Genomic DNA, 22389 nt, shown 5'->3' with positions numbered 1-22389 from the left:
TTTTTAACTAAGCAAATGAAAAGCAAATAAACCACTATCTTTGCGGCCCTGTATCGAGTTGCTTGGGAACATACCTCTAGCACAATTTCGAAGTTGCAGTCACAAGCTATGCTGTTCCACACAGTGTTAACAGCGCGATATAAATATTCGATCAATCCGAAAACTTACCTTCAATTGTAGCAACATGATCCCCCATGGTGTATTTACAAAAATCGCGTTGAAACCTCCCTTTATCTATCCCGGATTCATAAATGTTTTCCTCAGTAAAAACTAAAGGACTAAAAAGTGTAATACCCAGCTTAAGTTATAATATTGCATACAGTGAAGTAGCACAGGTGAGATGTAATTTTCGAAATGATTAGAGAGGTGGAGAGAGATTCAAAGCACACCTGCAACTGCTGTCAAACATTTCCCGAAAAATTAATACACCTCTGATTTTCCATCTAAAGCACCAACACCATTCCAAATGTCAAATTATCTCCGATGGTTATACTAAGTTACAATGCAACCTAAGAGCACAGAATCACACAATAGGCAGTAAGTTCAAAAGCCTGAAACTATGAAAAGAAAGTCGATTTAAAAAGAATGAATGAATTCATTTCAGATATTATAAAGGAAATACCGAGATTTCTCTAGTTAAATTCTTAGGCAAGCATTCTTATGGGTGTATAGGCCAGCATATTCACAACGAGAAAATATATGCTTCCACATAACAAATTACATAAATCTTGTTCATATAACGAAATACATGAACCTAGAACGGTACTTGAAACAACACATTAATTCTTAAGCATGCTACATTTTATGATCCAGTGGAACACCAATATATCAATTTTTTTATCTTTTGAGATAATAGGGAGCTTATAAGGTCAATCAGAACGTCGACAAAGATCAGTGAGTAAATGACTCGTCATACTTTTTCCCATCGAAATAAAATTTAAGAACTTCTTTAACACATCCATGCTGCCTACGACTATTAACCCTCAAGCACACGCGCCAGATCTTAGGACGCAGACACACGCGTGGGGGTATTGTAAAGTATGAATTCCTGTATTAATTGGAGATTTTTAGATAGATTATGTAAGAATGACTCTTTCTGCGGAGATCCAGCCAGAAAGGTACAAGAGCGGGGAGAGCACAGAAAAGTTATTTGTACATTTCACTAGGAAATAAAATGACCTGGGGTGGATTCCCCCCATACGCGTGTGTTTGAGGGTTAATAAACCAGTCACGATGATGACCTACACTCAGTATTCATGTTGATTACAAGTCGGAACTTTGTGGCTATGTTGACTGTAGCTACAGAGGAGGGAAAGATCACAATATGAAGATAAAGTTGGAATTCAAGAGGACAAATTGAGGCAAATATTCATTTATAGGAAGATGAGTTAGGGATTGGAATAACTTACCAAAGGAAATGTTCAATAAATTTCCAATTTCTTTGAAATCATTTAAGAAAAGGCTAGGAAAACAACAGATAGGGAATCTGCCACCTGGGCGACTGCCCTAAATGCAGACCAGTATTGACTGACTGACTGACTGACTGACTGATAATGGGATCAAATTACAGTCGTCCTAACTAGGAAGGAATCCCTAATGGATCGGCTTTCTGATCAATTCATAAGAATCATTCCGTAACTCAAGTATATTGGGTTTGATGATGATGATGATGATGCTTGTTGTTTAAAGGGACCTAACATCGAAGGTCATCGGCCCCTATATTGGGTTTAATTACATACATTAAAGCTAGTTGGTGAATGACTAATCAGTACAAAATGTAAGTACTTTCGAGCTAGTGTACATTAATAAGTACAAATCAAGATAAAATAATATACTATACTTAACTAGAAACAGAACACTGGGGAAGCTGTAGCCTCTACGGCAGTGATATTCAAACTTTTTGTTGGCGTACCCCCAAAATACAATGTTTTACCTTTGTACCCCCGAATTAAGAGTATATTACAATTATAGCAGAAATAAGGAATGGTTGTTGCTGGATGCTAAATAATATTAAGTATAATCACAATCATCATCTTCCCCAGGTTATCCCGCTAGCTCAGGGTCCCTACAGGCATGAAAAAGTTTTGGCCGGGGATTTAAGGTCGCGTGCCCTTCCTGACACTGAAAATCCTACCCCAGCAGCACCAGGAATCAAACCACGCTCGCCGGGATGACAGGCGAGCAGCTAAGTCCTTACACCACCCTGTTCCCCAATAACAATAACAATGTATTGCATATTATATACACGAGTATATTATTAATGCAACAATTACTACCGCACTATATACAGTACACACTGAAAAAAATTGAAGTGAATGAGTGGATTACGAAACAAAAAGTTTAAAAAGAGCAATACAGCATGAGTGAGCATTCTTACATACCTATTCAATGAGAGGTAGAAACTGACACACATTTTAGAATGAATATGATGACAAAATGAAATGAAATGAAATAGCATATGGCTTTTAGTGCCGGGAGTGTGCGAGGACAATTTCGGCTCGCCAGATGCAGGTCTTTCGATTGGCCTCTCGTAGGCGACCTGCGTGTCGTGATGAGGATGAAATGATGAAGATATCACATACACCCAGCCCCCGTGCCAGCAAAATTAACCAATTATGGTTAAAATTCACGTCCCTGCCGGGAATCAAACCCGGGACCCCTGTGACCAAAGGCCAGCACGCTAACTATTTAGCCATGGAGCCGGACAATATGATGATGATGATGATGATGCTTGTTGTTTAAAGGAGCCTAACATCTGAGTCATCGCCCCTTATGGTACGAAATGAGACGAAATGTAATAACAATTTGAAAGTCCAAAATCCTCCACTGACCAGAATTCAAACCGTGCTGACGAAGAATGAATGTATGGATATGAATTTAAAACAATCAGTGGATCCGACCCGCAATGCCCCACATTCCCAGAAACTAGCGTTAAACAATAGTACTACAGACCAAGGGACTGCTTCTAAAGCACAATACTGAATGGAAGATGCTTGTAGTCTAAAGGGGTCCAGAATCCAGGTCATCGGCCCCTCGTACTGGTATTTATCGCTAGGAAAGTAGAACTATGGTATCTGTCATGTTGCGGTACTAATCAAAAGTAGCGCAGACTCGCGGTATTCCACACATTATGGTACTACTCACAGGTAATGTAATGCGCACATGTAACACAGACCTATGGTGTTTCTCACATTGCGGCGCCATTTACAGGCAACGCAAACCGATGGTGTTCCTCACATAGGTGTACTAATCACAGGGACTCGTACTATCTCGTGGTATTCCTCACACAGTGGGTACTAATCATAGGCAAGGCAGACCCATGGGGACGCTCATATAGTGGTACTAATCACAGGTACTGCAAAACCCACCCGGATCCACACATTTGCGCTACTAACCACAAACCTATTGTCTACCTAACATAGTGGTACTACGCGCAGATAAAAGCGACCCCTGCATGATGGTACTAATTACAAGTAGTCTCCTGGTTCTAATTCGATCATCCCTTGTTCGCCCCTTTGAGTCGCCTCTTACGACAGGCAGGGGATACCGTGGGTGTATTATTCGCCTGCGTCCCCCACCCACAGGGGGTTGTGTGTTTGGTCCGCGAGAGCTATTTTATTTCGGCCAAGTCCACCGGCAAGCAGGTTAGGACCCCCTAACCGCCACCTGGGACGCGCCACGTGGGAGTATCACCTCTCCCCCTGCTACCCCAGCGTAGTAGGTTCGTGGTTAGAATGAGTAGTTCGGAAAGGGAACTCTTATGAAGTGGCAGACAAAAAACACTACACCAACAAGATTTTATTGAAAATGAGCTGGGTCAACTCTTTTCTGAAATGCTCATTGAAAACAGTCGGACGCTAGGATAAATTTGCGTACCCTTTAAGATAACCCCGCGTACCCCTAGTGGTACGCGTACCACACTTTAAATACCACTGCTCTACGATACTCTTAGGAACTTTGAACCCTTCCTGTAATTCCACAGTTACATGAGATATTGCACTTCTTGTTCAAAATCTTTCCCACTTACACCAAACAAAACAAGATGAAGCGTCACATTACCTCAGTGATCAGAGCATTTTTTCCGGATAAGAGTTGCTCCCGGTTCGCTTCAAGGTCATGCCGTGCCAGTTTAGCTCCGCATTAAACATCTCTAAAGCAATATGCATACACTATATATAGATATATACATACATACATTTACACAAGATTTCTCTTGACAGTGACGAGAGTGAAGTGTTTCGAAGGTATCGTGGAAAACATTATTCGTTACTTCAGTACTGTACTCTTGTCGCATATGATGTTGATTTCTTCAGCGGCCACAAATCAATTACCGGTACGTAAGTGATAAACGTTTCTTTATTGCTATTTAACCGAAAATATTTCTATGTTTCTGAAGCGAAAAAAGGTGTCGTACAATTCAAACGCTGTTCTGTAGTCACATAACCAAATCCGACGGATAAATTATACAACCTGGAGAAAAGAATGAATAATGGTTAGTACCTAGTAACAATAACGACCATGATAACGAAACTTGTTCTCTCAAGCTGTTGTAAAGTTACCATCTCCAATCTTTTATTTTCAATGAATTTTTCTGGGCACTTGGTATGTATTTTTAAGGTTTTGCTGATTATTTAGAGGTGCTCTAAGAGAAATATGTTTTCGACGACACTATTATAGAAAAGAGCTAGGAAATGAAACGTATTGGCCAGACCTTAATTAAGGTGCAGTTCCGATATTTGTCAGGTGCCAAAATGGTAACTAGGAGAAATGCTCGCCAACTTTTGCAGAACAATGTTCTCTAATCAATTACAGTAGTTCAAAACAATAGTCTTAACATCTTGTTTGTTCTTCGAAATGATCCACATAACTTGAATTTGTCTTGTGAAAACATTTACTACTTATAAACTGCTCTCATCTTTTGTTACAGCGGTCAAAATATTCTCTGCCATACTGAGTATGGCAGTGACAGTAGGGGCACACCGTTGCTGCCCTGATGACTTGCCGGTACTGCTAGAAAAGAACTACTGCTATGGACTTCAGGAAGGCTACTTGCAGCTCAACTGTTCTGAAGAAGGAATGTATCATCTCAATCCACATTTACTTCCCGACGACCACTTCGAGCTGGTGGGTACAGAGTTACAAGTCGGTCCGCCTGACGGTCGAAAGTACAACATTAGCAACGGCAGGTATAGTCAGAGTTTTACAATATTCTTTAAATTAACATTTAACGTTCGAAATTCTTTGGACAATTATGGTAGGATAGATTTTTCTTAACTTTCATTCCATTGGTACGAAGTTCCAAAATATAGAACACTTATACAAACATGAAGTTCCTCCTTTACACAAATAACAGACACCATCCGACAAGGCTTAGGAGTAGTGGTACTACACAACTATTCAGGCATGATTAATGGCTGCCCATAACATAACAGTTTTATGTGTGACTATAGGCAAGTGAAGAAGTGTGCATGATCTTTAAAAAGCAATCTATGGGGTTTTAACTCAGCAAGCGCAGAGCAAATGAAGTACCTCCTGACAGTTCAATGAAGCGTTTGAGCGTGGACCAGTGAACAATGGGGAACTGGGTATCTTGAAGGTTCAAACCATCTTCGCCTGCGAAAAGGATGACCATTAAGAGCTACAAACGCTCTGCAATAAAACCAGTGTTTGTAGCTGTCATGAACATTTTCAGTTTCATCAATGGTCCTCCGAACTCAAACGAAGCACATCACTCACTATTAGGGAGATATCACCAGTTGAATACTACATTCCAACAGAATTGATTCACAGCCACATACTGTCTTCTTCACATACGGATATCATCGTCTGTATCAAGAAACTGGAGGCGTGATTCATTGTATTAGGCAACATCACATCTGTCATCCACAATCAAATGCTATGTTCTTAAGGCGGGTACTCACTATAGGAGGCTGAAACCACATGTTTTTAATAAGTACGCCTTTAGCTTCGTTGCAGCAAACGTTCGCCGTGTGGCGCGCTGTGATCCATCTGGCTGTCGGTAGTCGGTATTACGGCGAACACAAAGCGGCATGCAGTGTGTTTGTTGACGTGTTACAGGCACATTTCGTAGTCAGGACGCGCAGCGGTCATGGAGTGGACTGAGGAAATTTGTCTACATTTAATCGTAATTCTGCATTATTATGGGACCCTTCAGATCCAAATCATTTCAAAAAGAATTTAAAAGCTGTTGCTTGGAGGGAAATTACTGGTCAGACCATGGGTTCAACTGATGAAATATATAAGAAGAAAATGATCACTTTACTGTCATCCTTCAGAGAGAGGAAGCCTCTTTGGCCAAAATCAAACGGGGTAAGATAAATTCTGAATATGTGTTAATATGAACATACGTGGCTTATATTTAATTTCTTTTCGCCGGGCTGAGTGGCTCAGACGGTTGAGGCATCTGGCCTTCTGACCCTAACTTGACAGATTGGATCCTGGTTCAGTCCGATGGTATTTGAAGGTGCTAAAATACGTCACCTCGTGTCGGTAGATTTACTGGCACGTAAAAGAATCCCTGCGGTACTAAACGTCGGCACCTCGGCGTCTTCGAAAACCGAAACGGCTAGTGGGACGTAAAGACAATAACAGTATTACTATTATTATTAATTTCTTTTCAATACGTCATAAGTACATATGTTGAGGTACAAAAGCATCTCAAATATTTTACAATAAAAAATTATGTTAACAGGAATACCAGAAGTGTACCGCAGCTCATAGTTTGAATTTCCTGCACTTTCATTCAAAATGGATCGGGACAAACCCCGGAAACGGTCGATGATATACGAGTGAAATTCTTAAAATGTCCACTTATTTCTTGTAATTTCAAATCCAGAAGCAAATTGGAATTAGCTTTGCGTCTGTAAAAGTCACCTTGCCACAAACGGCGGTAGCGTTCCCATTACGGTTTGAAGAACGCCTTACCACTAATGAGCACCTGTAGGACTGGGCAGAGTGATCATACATTTAAAAAACTAAATATAACCTGACAGGTATAAAAGCAATTGCACCTAGTTCAACATGGTTGACCCAGACATGTTACTAACAGTCAAGTATGCAACCCTTTCAAAGATGCATTTAGTTAACCATTCAAATACAACGCCGAATGGTGAAGACCGAACATTGCATGCTTAGTAATTTGCCTTGTTAGTGTAGACGTGACATAGAGCACTCGAATCTTAAAATGACGTACAGTAGTAAATGGGATTTATTTGCATCTTTCATTCCAACCCGTTTGGCAGCGTTGTCCTTCATCTAACGAGCTTACGAACTTCCTATTGACCTGAATGGAATCGATATAAGTAGGTATCTAATGTACAGAAATTCAATAACATGGTCTTAACAAAAAAAAGTCAAGGCAAGTTTTAGCAATTAAATTGTTATTTAATGGAAATTTAATGCGAATTCGCCATTATACGGAACTTACTACATAATGAATTCTATATATTTAATTAATTGTATACTTCATTGCTAAGAAAGATCTTGACTTGTCGGAAAATATGTTTGAATTTACGCTTGAATGGTCGAGCGGACTGGCTACGCGGTTTACGCAGTGTAGCTGTCAGCTTGCATTCGGGAGATTGTGGATTCGAAATTCATTGTCAGCAGCCATGGAAATTTTCTGTGGTTTTCGATTTTACTATCAGGAAAATGCTGGGGTGTTTGGCCTACCTTAATTAAGGCCACGGTCACTTCCATCCCAGTCCTAGCCCGGTACTATCGCATCGTCGCTGTAAGACCTCTCTCAGTCGGTGCGACGTAAAAAATAACTAATAGCAAATAAATAGTGAACACTATGAGTGATAAGAAATCGCAGCAAGCGTCATTCTTTTCAATATGTTCTGAGATTTTTGTACGAAAACGTGAAAAACTCGGCTGAAGGATAGAGCTTCATTGCCTCCATGAAAAGTCAATAGCAATGAAGTTCAAAGTGACCTCGAAAAATAACAGTTATTTTCAACAGCAACCGCAAGTTTTTATCTCATTTAGTTTTTAATTTATGACTTTCAGAACGCTTGTTTGCTTCTATTTCACGTGCGGGAGTCGGTGCGAGTGTCGCTGCAGATGAAACAAGTTGCATAAGCAATGGTCCTTTGAATCTCAAGTTAGTAGTACGCAGTGCAGTTTGATTTTACCAATGGACTAATACAGAGTAAATAAAAATAAGTGATTGTACAATTCAGAGCTAATTAATTCCGCGATTTGAGCTCGAGTTCCTGTTCATGGGTAGGATTTCTCAGTTAGGAATATAAAGGGGCATGTTCGATAAATGTCCAAGTTCTTTGAAATCATTTAAGAAAAGACTAGGTAAAAACTGATAGGGAGTCTGCTACCTGGACAACAGCCCTAAATGCACGTCAGTGATGATTGATTGACTGACTGATTTAATGAATGAAATATATAGGCTCTTCGAATTAAGAAGTAACGTGTCATACGGAAACTACCGAGGAGGGAACGCAGTTATAGAGACTAGTATGAGTATCTTGAACTTCCTTCTCAAAAAAGTGCGTAACGCAGCAGCTGAAACTACAGCAACAGATAGTCCCTCAAACCAATCTACCCATACAGAAAGAGCAAAAAAAAAAAAAAAATAGAAAGTGGTAGAAAAATGTTTGAGTTTTTTCATAATGAGGTGCGTCAAGTGGTTCACTCTCATTTATCTGTAAACATACCGCCGCAGGTAAATAGAGATGATGCTTTGTCAGAATTTCCCAAGACTACCACAGTATCACTTCTTACACGATGAAGGCCTTCATTACTTAAAACTGGCCAATGAATCTGCTTTCATCTAAACCGGTGACATTATTATGACTATGAGTTAAGAAGTGAAGCTTCCACGGTATGCTGTGTTGTTTAGTTCTTCCGGGTTGAACCATGTTGTTGTGTTCTGTACCTTCCGTGCAGTGTGTCGGCGTTTCGGATACCTTTGATTCAGCTGCTTGGGGAGGGGGGCTGATTACCTCGGATCGAGTAGGGGCATTTCAGTCGTTTTCACAAAGAATACTGTGATGTATTCGAAACGTCGATAAACTGTACGGAAGACACAGAAAACAACAACAACAACAACAACAACACGGTTCAACCCGAAAGAAGAACTAAACAAACATGAGCTAAAAAGTTTAGAACTACCAACAAAATAAAACTATAATTTACACGGCTGAATGAATAAATAAATTAATGTTGGGTGTACAGTGACTAAACAATTGAAAGGATCCGACAGCAAAACGTTCATGGCAGGACACTATGGTGAGTCTGGAGCTTCTTCGCTACGGAGAGGCCGGAGTCCGCGATTCGCCTGAGTTCACGGGGGGCACTCGACGCAGGATTCCTTCCAAAGACTGAACTAAAAATTTATGTCATATATACACGGTAGACAACAGAGAAAATAATAATCGGTGAAAATAATGAGAAGTGGTTTGTGGAACAACTGCTGCTTAACACTCCTAAAAGTATCAATCATGTCGGATAATTCCATTGAACATTTCCATAAGTAGAAACTGTCGCCGGCGGCTTCGTGGCGGAATTCTGGCATCGTACAATGGTTCAGAGTAACTAAAAAATGGAAGGATCCAAACGTTCATGGCAGGACACTATAGTGAGTTTGGAGCTTCTTTGCTGGAGTCCGCGATTCGGCTGACTTACACGGGGGCACTCGACGCAGGATTCCTTCCAAAGACTGAACTAAAATTTTTATGTCATGCACACAGTAGCCAACAGGGAAAACAATGATACCAAGATGCAAAAGCGGGATTTGTTTCATATCGTCTCTTAATATCGGACCTTATAACTCAGACCAGTGGTATTTTAAGGTATTTTATATCAGCTCCCTGCCGGATGATTTTCAGGCAAGTAAAATTAACCCTTCGGGGCGAAATTCCCATAGGCCCTAGGTCTACCTCGGCACCTCCGAAATGAACATCCAATCCTACCATTAAAACTGAGGTTTCTGAAACCTAACCAACGATGCATACGAACGCACAATCCCATAGTATCCAGAAAAATGTAAGTTAACATCTGTATAAGCAATGGGTCCTACGGTTTGGAACTACAGGCACAAAGCCATTTCTATGCAGTTCTGTAAGTTGTTCAGTTTGGATAACAAATTTATGAACATGATGACCTTGGTGACTGTTAAGTGTTCAAGTGCACTTCTGAAGAATACTTTGTTTAATAGTTGTAAATGACATGTGAAACAGCTGATCCGTACTACTATAACTTCCACCATCTCAATTATTTAGACACACATGTTTGGAATAGTCTGTCTACAGGGTAGTCTCTAGTTGAATAGAGAATAGATAAAAATGTATAAGCAGCAGGTTGGTAAATTCCATGCCTAACGCCTTACCACTGTAAGTTACACCCTAATGAGATGGTAAAGGATAAGGTAAATAATTGCATCGGGATCACACTAGGTACCTTAATGGATAATTTCATCTATGGTGCTCAGTACGCCCAAATTCATCACTCGAGCCCAGTTCATCAAAAGTGGGAGCATCTTGAAGAAATATTATGAGGGCAACAGCAATCATAAAGTATCATAAATAAAATACCAATTTAATGAATTAACTTGAATTCTTACATGATGAATATGTGTAAAAGTGACCTGTTTAAGTTAAATTCTGACGCGATCTTCTTCGGTGACTTGACAGCACTGCACTCCATATTAAGTTCGAAAGCTCTTTATGAAGCAGGAAGCCATGGTTGAACTCAATGTTATTTGCAATCCAAAGGCAATAGGTGCACATAAGAGAATCTTTTCTGCACAGTCATTCTGTAGCGATTTCATAACAGATATTCTATCAGAAACTATCAACCAATATCAACTCATCCGTACTCAACACCTTGCTGAAAGTATCCATCGTCGTCAATATTTAATAGTGAATGATGTACATTTTTTGCTGGAACAGTATTGTCATCACTGCAATACAACAGATTTTTTTTTAAAAATGCTACATCTCTGACTTTGCTTACTCTTCACTAAACCTGCAGTTATCTCTCTCACACACACACACACACACACACACACACACACACACACACACACACACACACACACACACACACACACACACACACACACATTTTATATATATAAATAAATGGGCCTATGTAAATACACCAATTTATACTAACCAACCAATGACAAAATCCAAGAAAACAGCGTGCAATAGCCTTACCCCATGAAATATGACTGAATGCTTACTTGATTATAGAAAACTGGGTCTTTCAATAAGATTCGAAAATAAGTAAGAAGAGGGAAAATAAATCAAGCGTTTTTACGCCCAATAGAATTTTCGCTGCAACGCTCATTTCGTCTGACAGGGTGAGCGTTTTGAAAACAGTCTGGTGGTGGTGGTGGTGGTGATTATCGTTTCAGGGGACGCACAGCCATCCCCCATTCTAGGTCACTTACAATCGCGTCGATATTCCTGTGACCACGTGACCCCTTCCGCAAGAAGTCTTCAGTAACATAACGCAAATTCATTACACAGAAACTAACGATGAATTGTGTTCATTACATTGCCACACAAGCAAGATAGCGGCTTTCTGTTAGAGACGTGCAGAACTACCTGTAGACTCGTTCAAACTCCTTTATAATAATATTTCAATGTCTAAATTCGTTCAAAGCTTTTTGCTCGAGCACTCTGGTCAATTAGTCTTTGAAACAACCAAACTCAAAATGACGCTCATTTTCACAGAATACATTAGGTAATCGGACTGTCCATGCTATCCGATCACAATGAGCAGAACGAGTCTGGTCAGGGTCAACAGCTCGGAAACTCGGTAGTTCAAACCTCACTCTCATTGGTCCTCTGTTGACACATGCAGTGGTTCTCGCCACATCTTTGTTGCACAACCTTCTTCCTTGTGGGAAAAAAAACACTCGCAACGCATGCACGTGAAGCAGAAGCAAAGCAAGAACTTGCAGTTTGATCACCCACAGAGTCAGTGAGTGGATTGGAATACCGAGCCTGTTATCGAGTTTCGAGTTTTGGTTGACATACCCAGCCCACTGTTCAAATAACGCCCACTCAGACGGAGCACCAACAAGTGTGGTTCGAATCTGTCCAGACTCATTCATTTATGGATGTCTCTCTCTGTCCGTTCTAGCAGCAGGCTCATACTCAGATCAAACTAGCTGAGTAGTGGAGAAGTGGAGAGGTATAATGTGATAGAATGAACTCAGATTTGCTCACTGTAAGGTTCTACTATCATTCAACTGAAAGGAAATGAAATTTGTGTTTTGTTGTAGCTTCTGCATAACGCGGCTCGCCAACAGCAGCGGACACCAGGTGGTGCCTACTGACGTGGCGGTGGTGTGCTTCGAGATGGATGATGAAGAGTATGAATATCTGGATGAATCCATAGGACTACGGAACTTACTGAATGGGATATGTCTGTGCATCTCAGCGACCTTCCTCTTGGCAACGCTACTTGTCTATTGCATTCTGCCTGACCTACGCGACTTGGACGGCAAATGTCTCATGGGATATATGCTGAGTCTGGCCATAGCCTACATCTCACTCGCACTCCTCCAGTTCCATGGGCACAGACTTGATGATCTCATGTGCGTAACACAAGGTAGGACAGAAGTCAATCTTGCAGTAGTGTCAATACGCCATTCTGGCAAAGGTATGAATATGCTTTAAATGTAATGTGTAAATTTTTCTCTGTTCACAAAATCTCGTCAATTCAGAAATCTGATGATCATTTTTGGAACATCATCTTACAAGTAAATATCGTTCCATCATATCCGTTTTATGCTACAGATAGATCAGCATTTCAGAGATTAGGGACTTCAAATAAGAGCGAATGGATTTTTCACTGGCGAAGAAAAGAAATAAATTGGGGAATTTGAGATTGATGCTGGGTATTTTTCTTTCTTCGAGTACATAATGTTCAGAGACAAAACACTATGGCAATTTACGTGGACAATTAAAATAAACCAAATTCTTCCTGTCATAATTTAATCCATCCTTAAACCAGGAAAAGTGAATTAAGATTTATGTACTGTACATTATTTCTGCTTACAGCTTTCTTCCTCTACTACTGGATGCTGTCGGCGTTCTTCTGGCTAAACCTCGTCTCGTTCAATGTTTGGAGGCGGACTATGTGGTAAGTAGACAGGAATGTTTGCTAACTCAGAATCACAGGCTTTTGTGTTACAGATGCCATGCGGTAAATGGAATCCTAGGCATTACATCCACTACATTTATTAAATTCGGTCCTCATAAGGAGATGTTAAACACAAAGTGTAAAACTGTTTATCCCATCCCACATATTGCAACACTTTCCATCAATGCGACCGGTATAGCGTTCAATGTGTTATAATTATCTAATGTCACATTTTTAATCACTCTTCTATTCTTCCTCTTTCCGACATGTAACTTGCTGTTCAACAATGCCGCACTTGAGATGTAAACTTTAAAAACTTGTCACTAACTGAGGAAGATTCACTTTTCTGTGTACTGGAAGTAATTTACACAAAATCATGACTTACAGAATTTCATCCGAAAAAGGATTAGTCAGTAAAAACAGAGCTTAAAAGAGACGTCCACACGTGCAGGTTTTACTTCGCGCATACTTGCTCACATCGGTTTGCAGCGTAAAGCTTGTACGAATGGACGGAAGGACGGTAGCTCGTGCAAGCCAAGAAGCGCGGCTTGCCTAAACGTTGCAGCCCCGAAGATTTTGCTTGTGCAAACTAAGTTTGTGCAGTGAAGTTGGTGCGTGTAGACAGGTTAGCTCAAGCCGCGCCTTGAAACATGAAATACTTTTCAGCATGCATAGGCGTATCAATTAAAACAATAATGTCAGATATAAGAAATTACTCAAAACAGTTTATTGCGGAGTTTATCGAGCTCTACAAGTCCCTACAATGTCTTTGGAAAGTAAAATTGAGGGGTATTCTGACAGGAATACGAATAAAAAGAATGCTACATACAAAAAATGATAGAAAATTAAAAAGGTAAATTCCACTTCGCAGTAGGTGCTATCACAGCAAAGTGAACAAGTGACGATTTTTAAAGTGTTTTTACTGTTTGCTGCTAAAGAACAGAAGTAAACGTTGTAGATCGAAATAGAGCAAATGAGGCTACTGAAGAGATAAATATATTTACATGTAAATTCAACGAAAAACTTAACTGTAGATCCAGATGACTGGCGTAATTATTTAGGAATGGATGAAAACGCATATAATGAACTGCTTCGTCTGGCAACGCCTCTGACCAACAGAATACTGTGATGCGCGTATTTGTATCTCCACATGAAAGACTGATTTGCATTTTAAGGTTTTTAGCTACAGGAAGACCGTGTCGAGTCTTGACATTCACAATGGCAATTTCTCATCAAGCTTTGTCTACAATAATAATCAAAGAATTCATGAAGGGATGTTAAAAATCAATGTTTATTAAAGGAACAATGATTACAATTATAGCAGTTAACTGACACTGACGGGATGGATGGCAGAGGAGTGTTGTTATAAGCAGGCACATTTGAAGGCATCTGCTTCGTTGGTAAATATATACAACCATTTCTGTTTAGGTTTCCTAATTCTGCTTCAAAAACACGCTCATTAATTATATTTTCTACATACAAGCGTTGATCTTTCGGTAAATGTCGAAGCTCAGAAGTCATAAATGTCGTGTTGATCTTTAGCTCTTTTTTTCGTCAGTTGTTTTCCAATTCCACTTAGTATGTCTGCTTCCCTCCCTCTTCAGTTTTCCGGGCGGTAAGTGTGTACTCGGGATAAGAGATAACACGTCTAGATCAGGAGGTGGACGATCCGGTACAGAATTGCTTCCTGATGATTGTGATGGTGGGTGAGCTCTGGGGTAGAGTTAACCGTTACTGAAACTGTGTCACTTTCATCCTGAAAACAATATTTTTTTAAGGTTCCAAGTTAGTAAGAGGAATGGAGACAAAATAGCACGAGAATTTCAGAATAGATGGAATTTTCCTCATTGTTTGGATGACGTTGATGGTAAACACGTCATGATTGTACCACCTCCAGAGAGTGGTTCGTATTTTTACAATTATAAAGGATTCCATAGCATGGTACTGATGGCAGTCGTCAATGCAAATTATGAATTCGTTATGTGCATCTGGTGTAAATTAAAGACATTCTGAAGTTTGCGCAAATTTACTTGCACTGTGTGGACGCTGCACAGTGTTCCGTCTATTTTGCGCAAACTATACCGCACAAGTAAGTCGCTGACGTGTGGAGATATACTGTGAATGTGACAAGGACAGCGCGCCAAGAGATGTGTTCATAGCCAAATCGATTGAAAATTCCACGATAATTTCTTATACGAGTGGTGCTGACATTGTCAGCAGTTGAACAGTATCGTAGGCCTAATATTCATCGTTGCAAAAATGAGTCACAGAGAAGGTTCAGGACTACACAGCGATTTCTCGCAATATGCCCATCTAAAACGGTAAATGTCCGCAAGCACCAAATGTTCAATCGTCAGAGTGTTCACCTCCAAAACAATATTATTTTAACGGCTTTTCAAATGAACCTGGACGTTCTATCAGATATCGACTTAAAAAAAAAAAAAAAAAAAAAAAAAAAAAAAAAAAAAAAAAAAACTTCATCAAGTCCCGGAATCCCGTACTGTAAACTGGTAGTGAGAAAAGGCTTGAAGCTTCGTTTTAATCTCTGTGCTAAAAGTTAACGTCATTTGCGAGCATATCGACAAACGTGAAATGGTTTTTTTTTTCGGTTTTTTTTTTTTTCGTAGAGAATAACGCGCGCCTAAACATGTATTCTCATGCGAATTACTACTGTATAGCAATTCGACCATTGTATCCTATCGCAAGCTCATCAGGCTCATCACATATAATATCTTGCACAGTTTTCTATTGGTCGCTCTAACACCGGCTGTGCAATGCGCAGGACACTTTCGTGTGGTTCCCTAGTGATTAGATTCACTAGCACCGAAGTAGAACGGAATGTCGTTAGGTGCATATACACGTAAATAAAAAGAAGAGCAGCACATTAAGTTATTGAAAACCGAGCTCGATAGCTGCAGTCGCTTAAGTGCGGCCAGTATCCAGTATTCGGGAGATAGTGGGTTCGAACCCCACTGTCGGCAGCCCTGAAGATGGTTTTCCGTGGTTTCCCATTTTCACACCAGGCAAATGCTGGGGCTGTACGTTAATTAAGGCCACGGCCGCTTCCTTCCCAGTCCTAGCCCTTTCCTATCCCATCGTCGCCATAAGACCTATCTGTGTCGGTGCGACGTAAAGCCAATAGCAAAAAAAAAAAAAAGTTATTGAAATGTCCCTATTAAGTTTTCTTCTGTTAGGCTATGACTTCGTCCATTGATATCATATCGGAAGTCAAAGTAGCCTTAACGACTGACAATGATGTTAAACGAGTGCATATGCACGTTTTTTAAAACATAGTATTATCGTAGTTATCAGGAGATATCGTCCACGTTACAGAAAAATAGATAACAATGCTTCAACAAAAATCGATGAGAAATGATCTTTGAACGCACGAATAAAATTTGACAGATATATCAAAATAGGCGCTAACTACCCGTTTGAATCATTTTTGATTAAATGTATTTCAGAAAGTCTCGTTTTACATTAATAGACAACGTTTGTAAATTATCCCACTTTCTGTTAGAGGAACTAGCGGGTGAGTTGGCCGTGCGGTTGGGGCGCGCAGCTGTGAGCTTGCATCCGGGAGATAGTGGGTTCGAACCCCATTGTTGACAGCCCTGAAGATAATTTTCCGTGGTTTCCCATTTTCAAACCAGGCAAATGCTCAGGATGTCCCTTAAGATCACGGCCACTTCCTTCCTACTCCTAAGCCTTTCCTATCCCATCGTCGCCAAAAGACCTACCTGTGTCAGTGTGACGTAAAGCAGATTCCAGAAAAAGAAAGACAGGAACTAAACAAGCATTTATAAATACGAGGTCTAATAATGAGTTAATTGCAGTTGTGTAAAAGGGTAAGTGCTACGAATATTTAAAAAGACACATAACTGACACTTGCTTGTGTTTTCAGGTGGCGAATGTCGATGGCTGCCCACAATAAATTATTCCCCGCATATGCCTGTTACGGCTATGGCTTGCCGCTCATCTTTCTCTTCGTGGCGCTCGTTTCTGAACACTCAGACGGTGACCACATCAAACCCAAGTTCGGCGTAACGAAGTGCTGGTTCGATGGTAAGTCTCCTCTTTCTATATATTATCTGGCAGTTATGTAGATATTCACTTTTCTGCTCAAGGTCAGAGGGACATGTTTCATTCGGTTCTCCAGCACATTTTAAAAAAAACTTTCTACGGCAAAATTACGACAGTCGGACGTCTCTTAAATCTACACCAAGTGAAAGGATATTAACACATATTACAATAAACTCAATATTTAATACTGTATTTTAACGCCAGACAGAATTTAGTGAGACGGGTATCTGAGCTGATCGTCACCCAGCCCCCGAGGCATACGAATTAACTAAAGTTAAAATCCCCGACCAGACCGGGAATCCGACCCGGTTCTCCTTGAACCAAAGGCCAGCATGCTAACCATTTCGCTATGGAGCCGGACACATTCAGCAGTGAAAAGGATCTAGATTTTGTTTTAAAATATCAGAATGGAGTTAGTATCAAAGCAGTGTTTAGTGTGGATGAATTTTAAAAAACCTCCTATATCAGACGTTAAAAGGCTCCATCAATTTTGAGGAAAATTTGTCATTCATTTTAAGTTTTTAAAAGTATAACACTTCTGTTGCAGGTCCTCAAGAATCCTGGGCATATTTCTATGGGCCTGTAGCCGTATTATTGACGTGTAATATCATGTTCTTCGTATGGACGGGTTGGTGCCTGTGGAAGACTGACAACCAAATCAAGGTTATGGGAAAACTGCGCTCAATGCGCTACAAGTAAGTAGAGAAATCTCTGAAGTTTACGATGTAATAACATATTGATGTATTATACAAAAATGATTGTATATTAAGTACCGTATATGAAATACTATTATGACGTGGTCCATCCACGTCCTCGGTGGCTCTTGACCTAAAATTAAGGTTAAATAATAGTAAACGCTCATGATCACGAACCAGATGTAACTACCAAGAAGTCGGCAAATTTTAAGACACTTAGAGAATATTCTGCAACAATTTACAAATAGGTACATGTTAAAATAATTATGTTACCTGAAATTAATTCTATTGCAGCCGAAATGCTGAAGGTGTTTTCGGTTCACCTTGGAAGGACGTGGGTTCGATTCTCCATCAGAAAGTGAAAAAATTCTATATCAGGCTTCCATTTATCGACCGGCACATGACCCGAGGTTCACTCAGCTCACACGAGAAACGGGTACCTGATTAATTCATGAGGGCATAGAACCAACCACTCCATCCAACACAGTGCCCAGGTTGTAGAAAGATTTTACCTCGGCCTTCATTATGTGCCTGTATGGAAATGGCTTTGTTTCTGCTTACATTGATGCAGTAAGAAATTCGTAAGAGTGGGGATTTCACTACAAAAGAATGAAAACATTACAAAAGAAGTACAACTAAAATTCTGTTTAATTTCAGAATAAGATACTTCATGAGTAAGATAAATTATATTTTAATTTTTACTTACGAAAACGAGCTTAATGTTGCTAATCAATTCCAACAAAAAGTATTTTTTCCGAACTGTATCAAGTCATTTCACATCGTTCGGCCCGGACCCAAACTGACGCCGATCGCTACTCGGGTCGCGCAGCATACCGATATTCATTTCTTGGCTCTGCATGATGCGCTCATGGAATGATAATCATGTGGTTTCCCCTTGCCTTCCTGATCCTATGCCGTTGGCCATCCAGTGGCTCTTCCGCCTTTTAGGGGCAGCTTCTAGAGGACGTGCACCGTTACGATGGATGAGCCAGATCAAGAGCTTGACCAGGATTAGCTTACAGAAAGCAAGTCACCATGCCCAAAGCAGAGACTCCTGGAGGAAGATCACCAAAAGGATTGTCGCGTGATGTCACTACACCCTTACGAAGGGTTGGACTAAAAGAGAGATCAAGTCATTTTACCCATATGATATAATATGAGCAGGGGTAGCATGTCTGCCTCTTACCCGATCAACGATTTTCATTCAGGATTGAGAGCTAGAACGGGTTTCACTCAGCCTCTGCAGATCAACTGAGATGCTGTCTGATATGAGAGGTAGCTGACCTGGTCAAGACAGTCTACAATGAGGCTGAGGATGTAGTCACGCGGATGATGTAGCACTCTAATACCTGCAGGCCAAGGCTCTTAATGACCTATATGTACTACAGGGTTTGTTTCTGTTTTATTTAAAATCCAACCTTTAAGAAGTATGCACCCCATCCCAAGGAAATAACTGTAAGGAGAAATCACTCAAAATGAATAAAATAATACACGGCCTGTTACCGGCAAAATCATTTATTACACTACAGTGGTTCATGTGAGAGAACTGCAGTCTGCTTACTCCGAGAGTACGCCGTGCTATAGCATGCCGTCCAGTCATGACTGAAACAGTTTTGTTTCTCGCTTCCAGTACTGTAAGGAATAGTGATATATGAAGAGCCTTGAAACCATAAAGCCGTAAATCTGACCTAAGCCTAACTGGTTCCTGCCCGCAATTAATGGAAGGAAGGAACAAAGGTCAATACGTCGGTAGTTGTCGCAAGAGAAAATCCCTCATAAACCTGTGACTGTAGGGGTTCTGGTGCCAGGTGTCAGGCCTATTGTATTATGTTAACAGATCTATTCGTGTAATATACTGTAGTTAAATATTTAAATTATCCACGGATAACCATTTTGCGGATGTGGATAACCATTCGCGGATGCGGGTGCGGATGAAAGAAGTGCGGATGCGGAGCGGATATTATTTTGTATATCCGCGCAGGGCTCTATTTATTATCAACGTCATTCCTCTTCCAAGAATGTTATACCACGCGTGCGTTATTGACTTAATTGCATACTCTGGCTTTTTTTTGCAGATGTATGCTGTACGTTAAACTGTCACTTCTCATGGGTCTCACGTGGATCTTCGAGGTCATCTCCTTCATCCAGGGAGACAGTGTGCCGTTCTTTTGGTAAGTTAGTTTCGTCTTAGATAAGACGAACATCAAATTCTGAACAAAAATGAGCCAGGGCTTTATGGTTTCGTGTCAAGATTTCTACTTTACGGAATGTTCTTTTCATTTCCTTGCGGTTGCATTTAATTTGTTCACTTTTTTTTTTTTGCTATTTGCTTTAGGTCGCACCGACACAGATAGGTCTTATGGCGACGATGGGATAGGAAAGGCCTAGGAGTTGGAAGGAAGCGGCCGTGGCCTTAATTAAGGTACAGCCCCAGCATTTGCCTGGTGTGAAAATGGGAAACCACGGAAAACCATCTTCAGGGCTGCCGATAGTGGGATTCGAACCTACTATCTCCCGGATGCAAGCTCACAGCCGCGCGCCTCTACGCGCACGGCCAACTCGCCCGGTAATTTGTTCACTTTATATAAGGGTCTACATTTGACGTCTTTAATATCAAGCCCCATATTACCCCAAATCTTTAATAGAACTGATGAATATAGAACACGACTAGGTAGTAAATTATTTATTTTATCTATTTATCTCGAAAATAGGTTCAGTGCAGTTTCTGTCCATCTGTCTAGTTGCTTGCTTGCTTAAGTTTGTATTGTATTTGGATTAGGTATGCTACTCTAAACTAGTTTTGTCGTCTCCTTATGGAGACGATAATTCCGTCACTCGTATTTATTTCTCATATAAAGATAACCTGTGATTGTTATGAATGATAAATGTGCTCTGTGAGTTGAAATAATGACAAGCACCTAGGATTAGGAAAAGCAAGGGGATGACTTCATTCAGAATAGCCATCAATAATACTATTAATCAATCGTCTTTGGCTAGGCAGCAGAGGGAGACTGCTGGTTTTTACTGTGGTAGCGTGATCAAATCCCTGCGTAGTGGTCGGGAGTTAAATGAGCGTACATGTATGACACTCGTCAAAGGTTTACTACCACACTGAAAAGCACCTACAAAGACCCTGAAGCAATAATTAACCTTCGGTCAGATGCAATGCTTGAAGACATTTCACCGAGTACAATGAGCGAAATAGGCACTTTCTTAAAATAAACTCTTTGTAAACGCGTAAATTATATTCATTTAGGCCTACCTCATCATTTAATTAGGAAACTGCGGTCTCATTCATAAGTTAGACGCAACAGCAAGGAAGGAAGTGAAAATTACTGCTCGTACAAACAAGTGAGGAACCAATGCACAAAGGTACACACGAATGAGTTTAAAGCTAAATTAGGAGTGTATTCAATGGGTGAAGCTGTGTATATAAACAGGCTTCGCTGATGACGGATGAGATCATGGGAGGCGAATGTAGGTTACCTAACAGAATAATGGACTTGACCGTGGACGGTAAGAGAAGCAGAGGGAGACGAAAGTGACGATGGTTAGACTCAGTTTTTAATTATTTAAACATAGTAGGTGTGGAGCGTGCATGAGGTAGCAGAGTTAAGAGAATGGTGGAGGTGCATAGTTATTTCAAAGAGGCTCGCAGACTGAATGCTGAAAGAAATAGATGTACGATTGTTGACTGTTCAGCCCTGAGGCTGGTTTGGACCTCAACGGCTACCCCAACAGCCGTCGTAGGTGGCCCAGGCGTCACTGAAGAGGCGTACTAAGGAAATGAGGAGTGAGGTAGTTTCCAATTGCTTTGACATGCACAGATATTTTAACTTGCATTTTATTGAAAATAATGGAATTTTATTCAAAGAATCATTAATTATTTTCTAACTTATGCATATTTTGATTACTCAATACTAAATATTTAAAAAAACTAATAGAAAAGAATTGCAATATATTTGAAAGAAATGTAAACTGACCGATACACCGTCAAACATGAATAGAAAAGACACAGCTACTTAAAAGTGCTAGTGACGCTGCCGTCTAGGAAGAAAGAGGGCAGACAGAACATAACAACTGTGCCTACTACTTTATAGTACACCAGTTTCGTCGACTTATCACGCATGGCTAGAAAACACGTGTGCTACTACTGTAGTACACATATTCCAAATTAAACTTTAACAAATACTTTAATCGAACATCTTCGAGTTGTCCTATCTCAAATGATATCCAAATTAGGAGTAAGTTTATCTATATAAATGCAATAATTATAATTTTTTCTGTATGTTTCATTTTTTCCTCATGCTTCGTATTTATCTCGGGTTAGATGTACCCAAATCGAAAATAGGTTCAGTTCAATTTTTGTCCATCTGTTTGCTTGTTTGTCATCAGGGGAAAACGACCAAACAGAATTTCTCGAAATTCTGTATTTATGTCAAAGGATAGCCGGGCTGTGCACTAAGTTATAGGC

The 22389-nt window shown here is 40.2% G+C and overlaps 2 protein-coding genes across 3 annotated transcripts in view; one reads left to right on the top strand and one right to left on the bottom strand.

Annotated features, from left to right (window-relative positions):
* Positions 1-22389, bottom strand: part of LOC136858203 (RNA helicase aquarius) — a 686829-nt gene that overhangs the window by 320296 nt on the left and 344144 nt on the right. The window lies entirely within an intron of this gene.
* The window catches only part of LOC136858202 (G-protein coupled receptor Mth2), an 81397-nt gene that overhangs the window by 54319 nt on the left and 4689 nt on the right, over positions 1-22389 (top strand). Inside the window, exons 2-7 of the mRNA XM_067137583.2 lie at positions 4928-5186; positions 12275-12603; positions 13056-13137; positions 17042-17202; positions 17768-17915; positions 19991-20086. Coding sequence (XP_066993684.2) covers positions 4928-5186; positions 12275-12603; positions 13056-13137; positions 17042-17202; positions 17768-17915; positions 19991-20086 — 1075 coding nt within the window. The remainder of the gene's footprint in view (positions 1-4927; positions 5187-12274; positions 12604-13055; positions 13138-17041; positions 17203-17767; positions 17916-19990; positions 20087-22389) is intronic.

Source organism: Anabrus simplex, chromosome 1, assembly GCF_040414725.1.
Source record: "Anabrus simplex isolate iqAnaSimp1 chromosome 1, ASM4041472v1, whole genome shotgun sequence".
Taxonomy (NCBI): domain Eukaryota; kingdom Metazoa; phylum Arthropoda; class Insecta; order Orthoptera; family Tettigoniidae; genus Anabrus; species Anabrus simplex.
The sequence above is the reverse complement of the archived record's forward strand: the minus strand, read 5'-3'. Positions and strand labels throughout refer to the sequence as shown.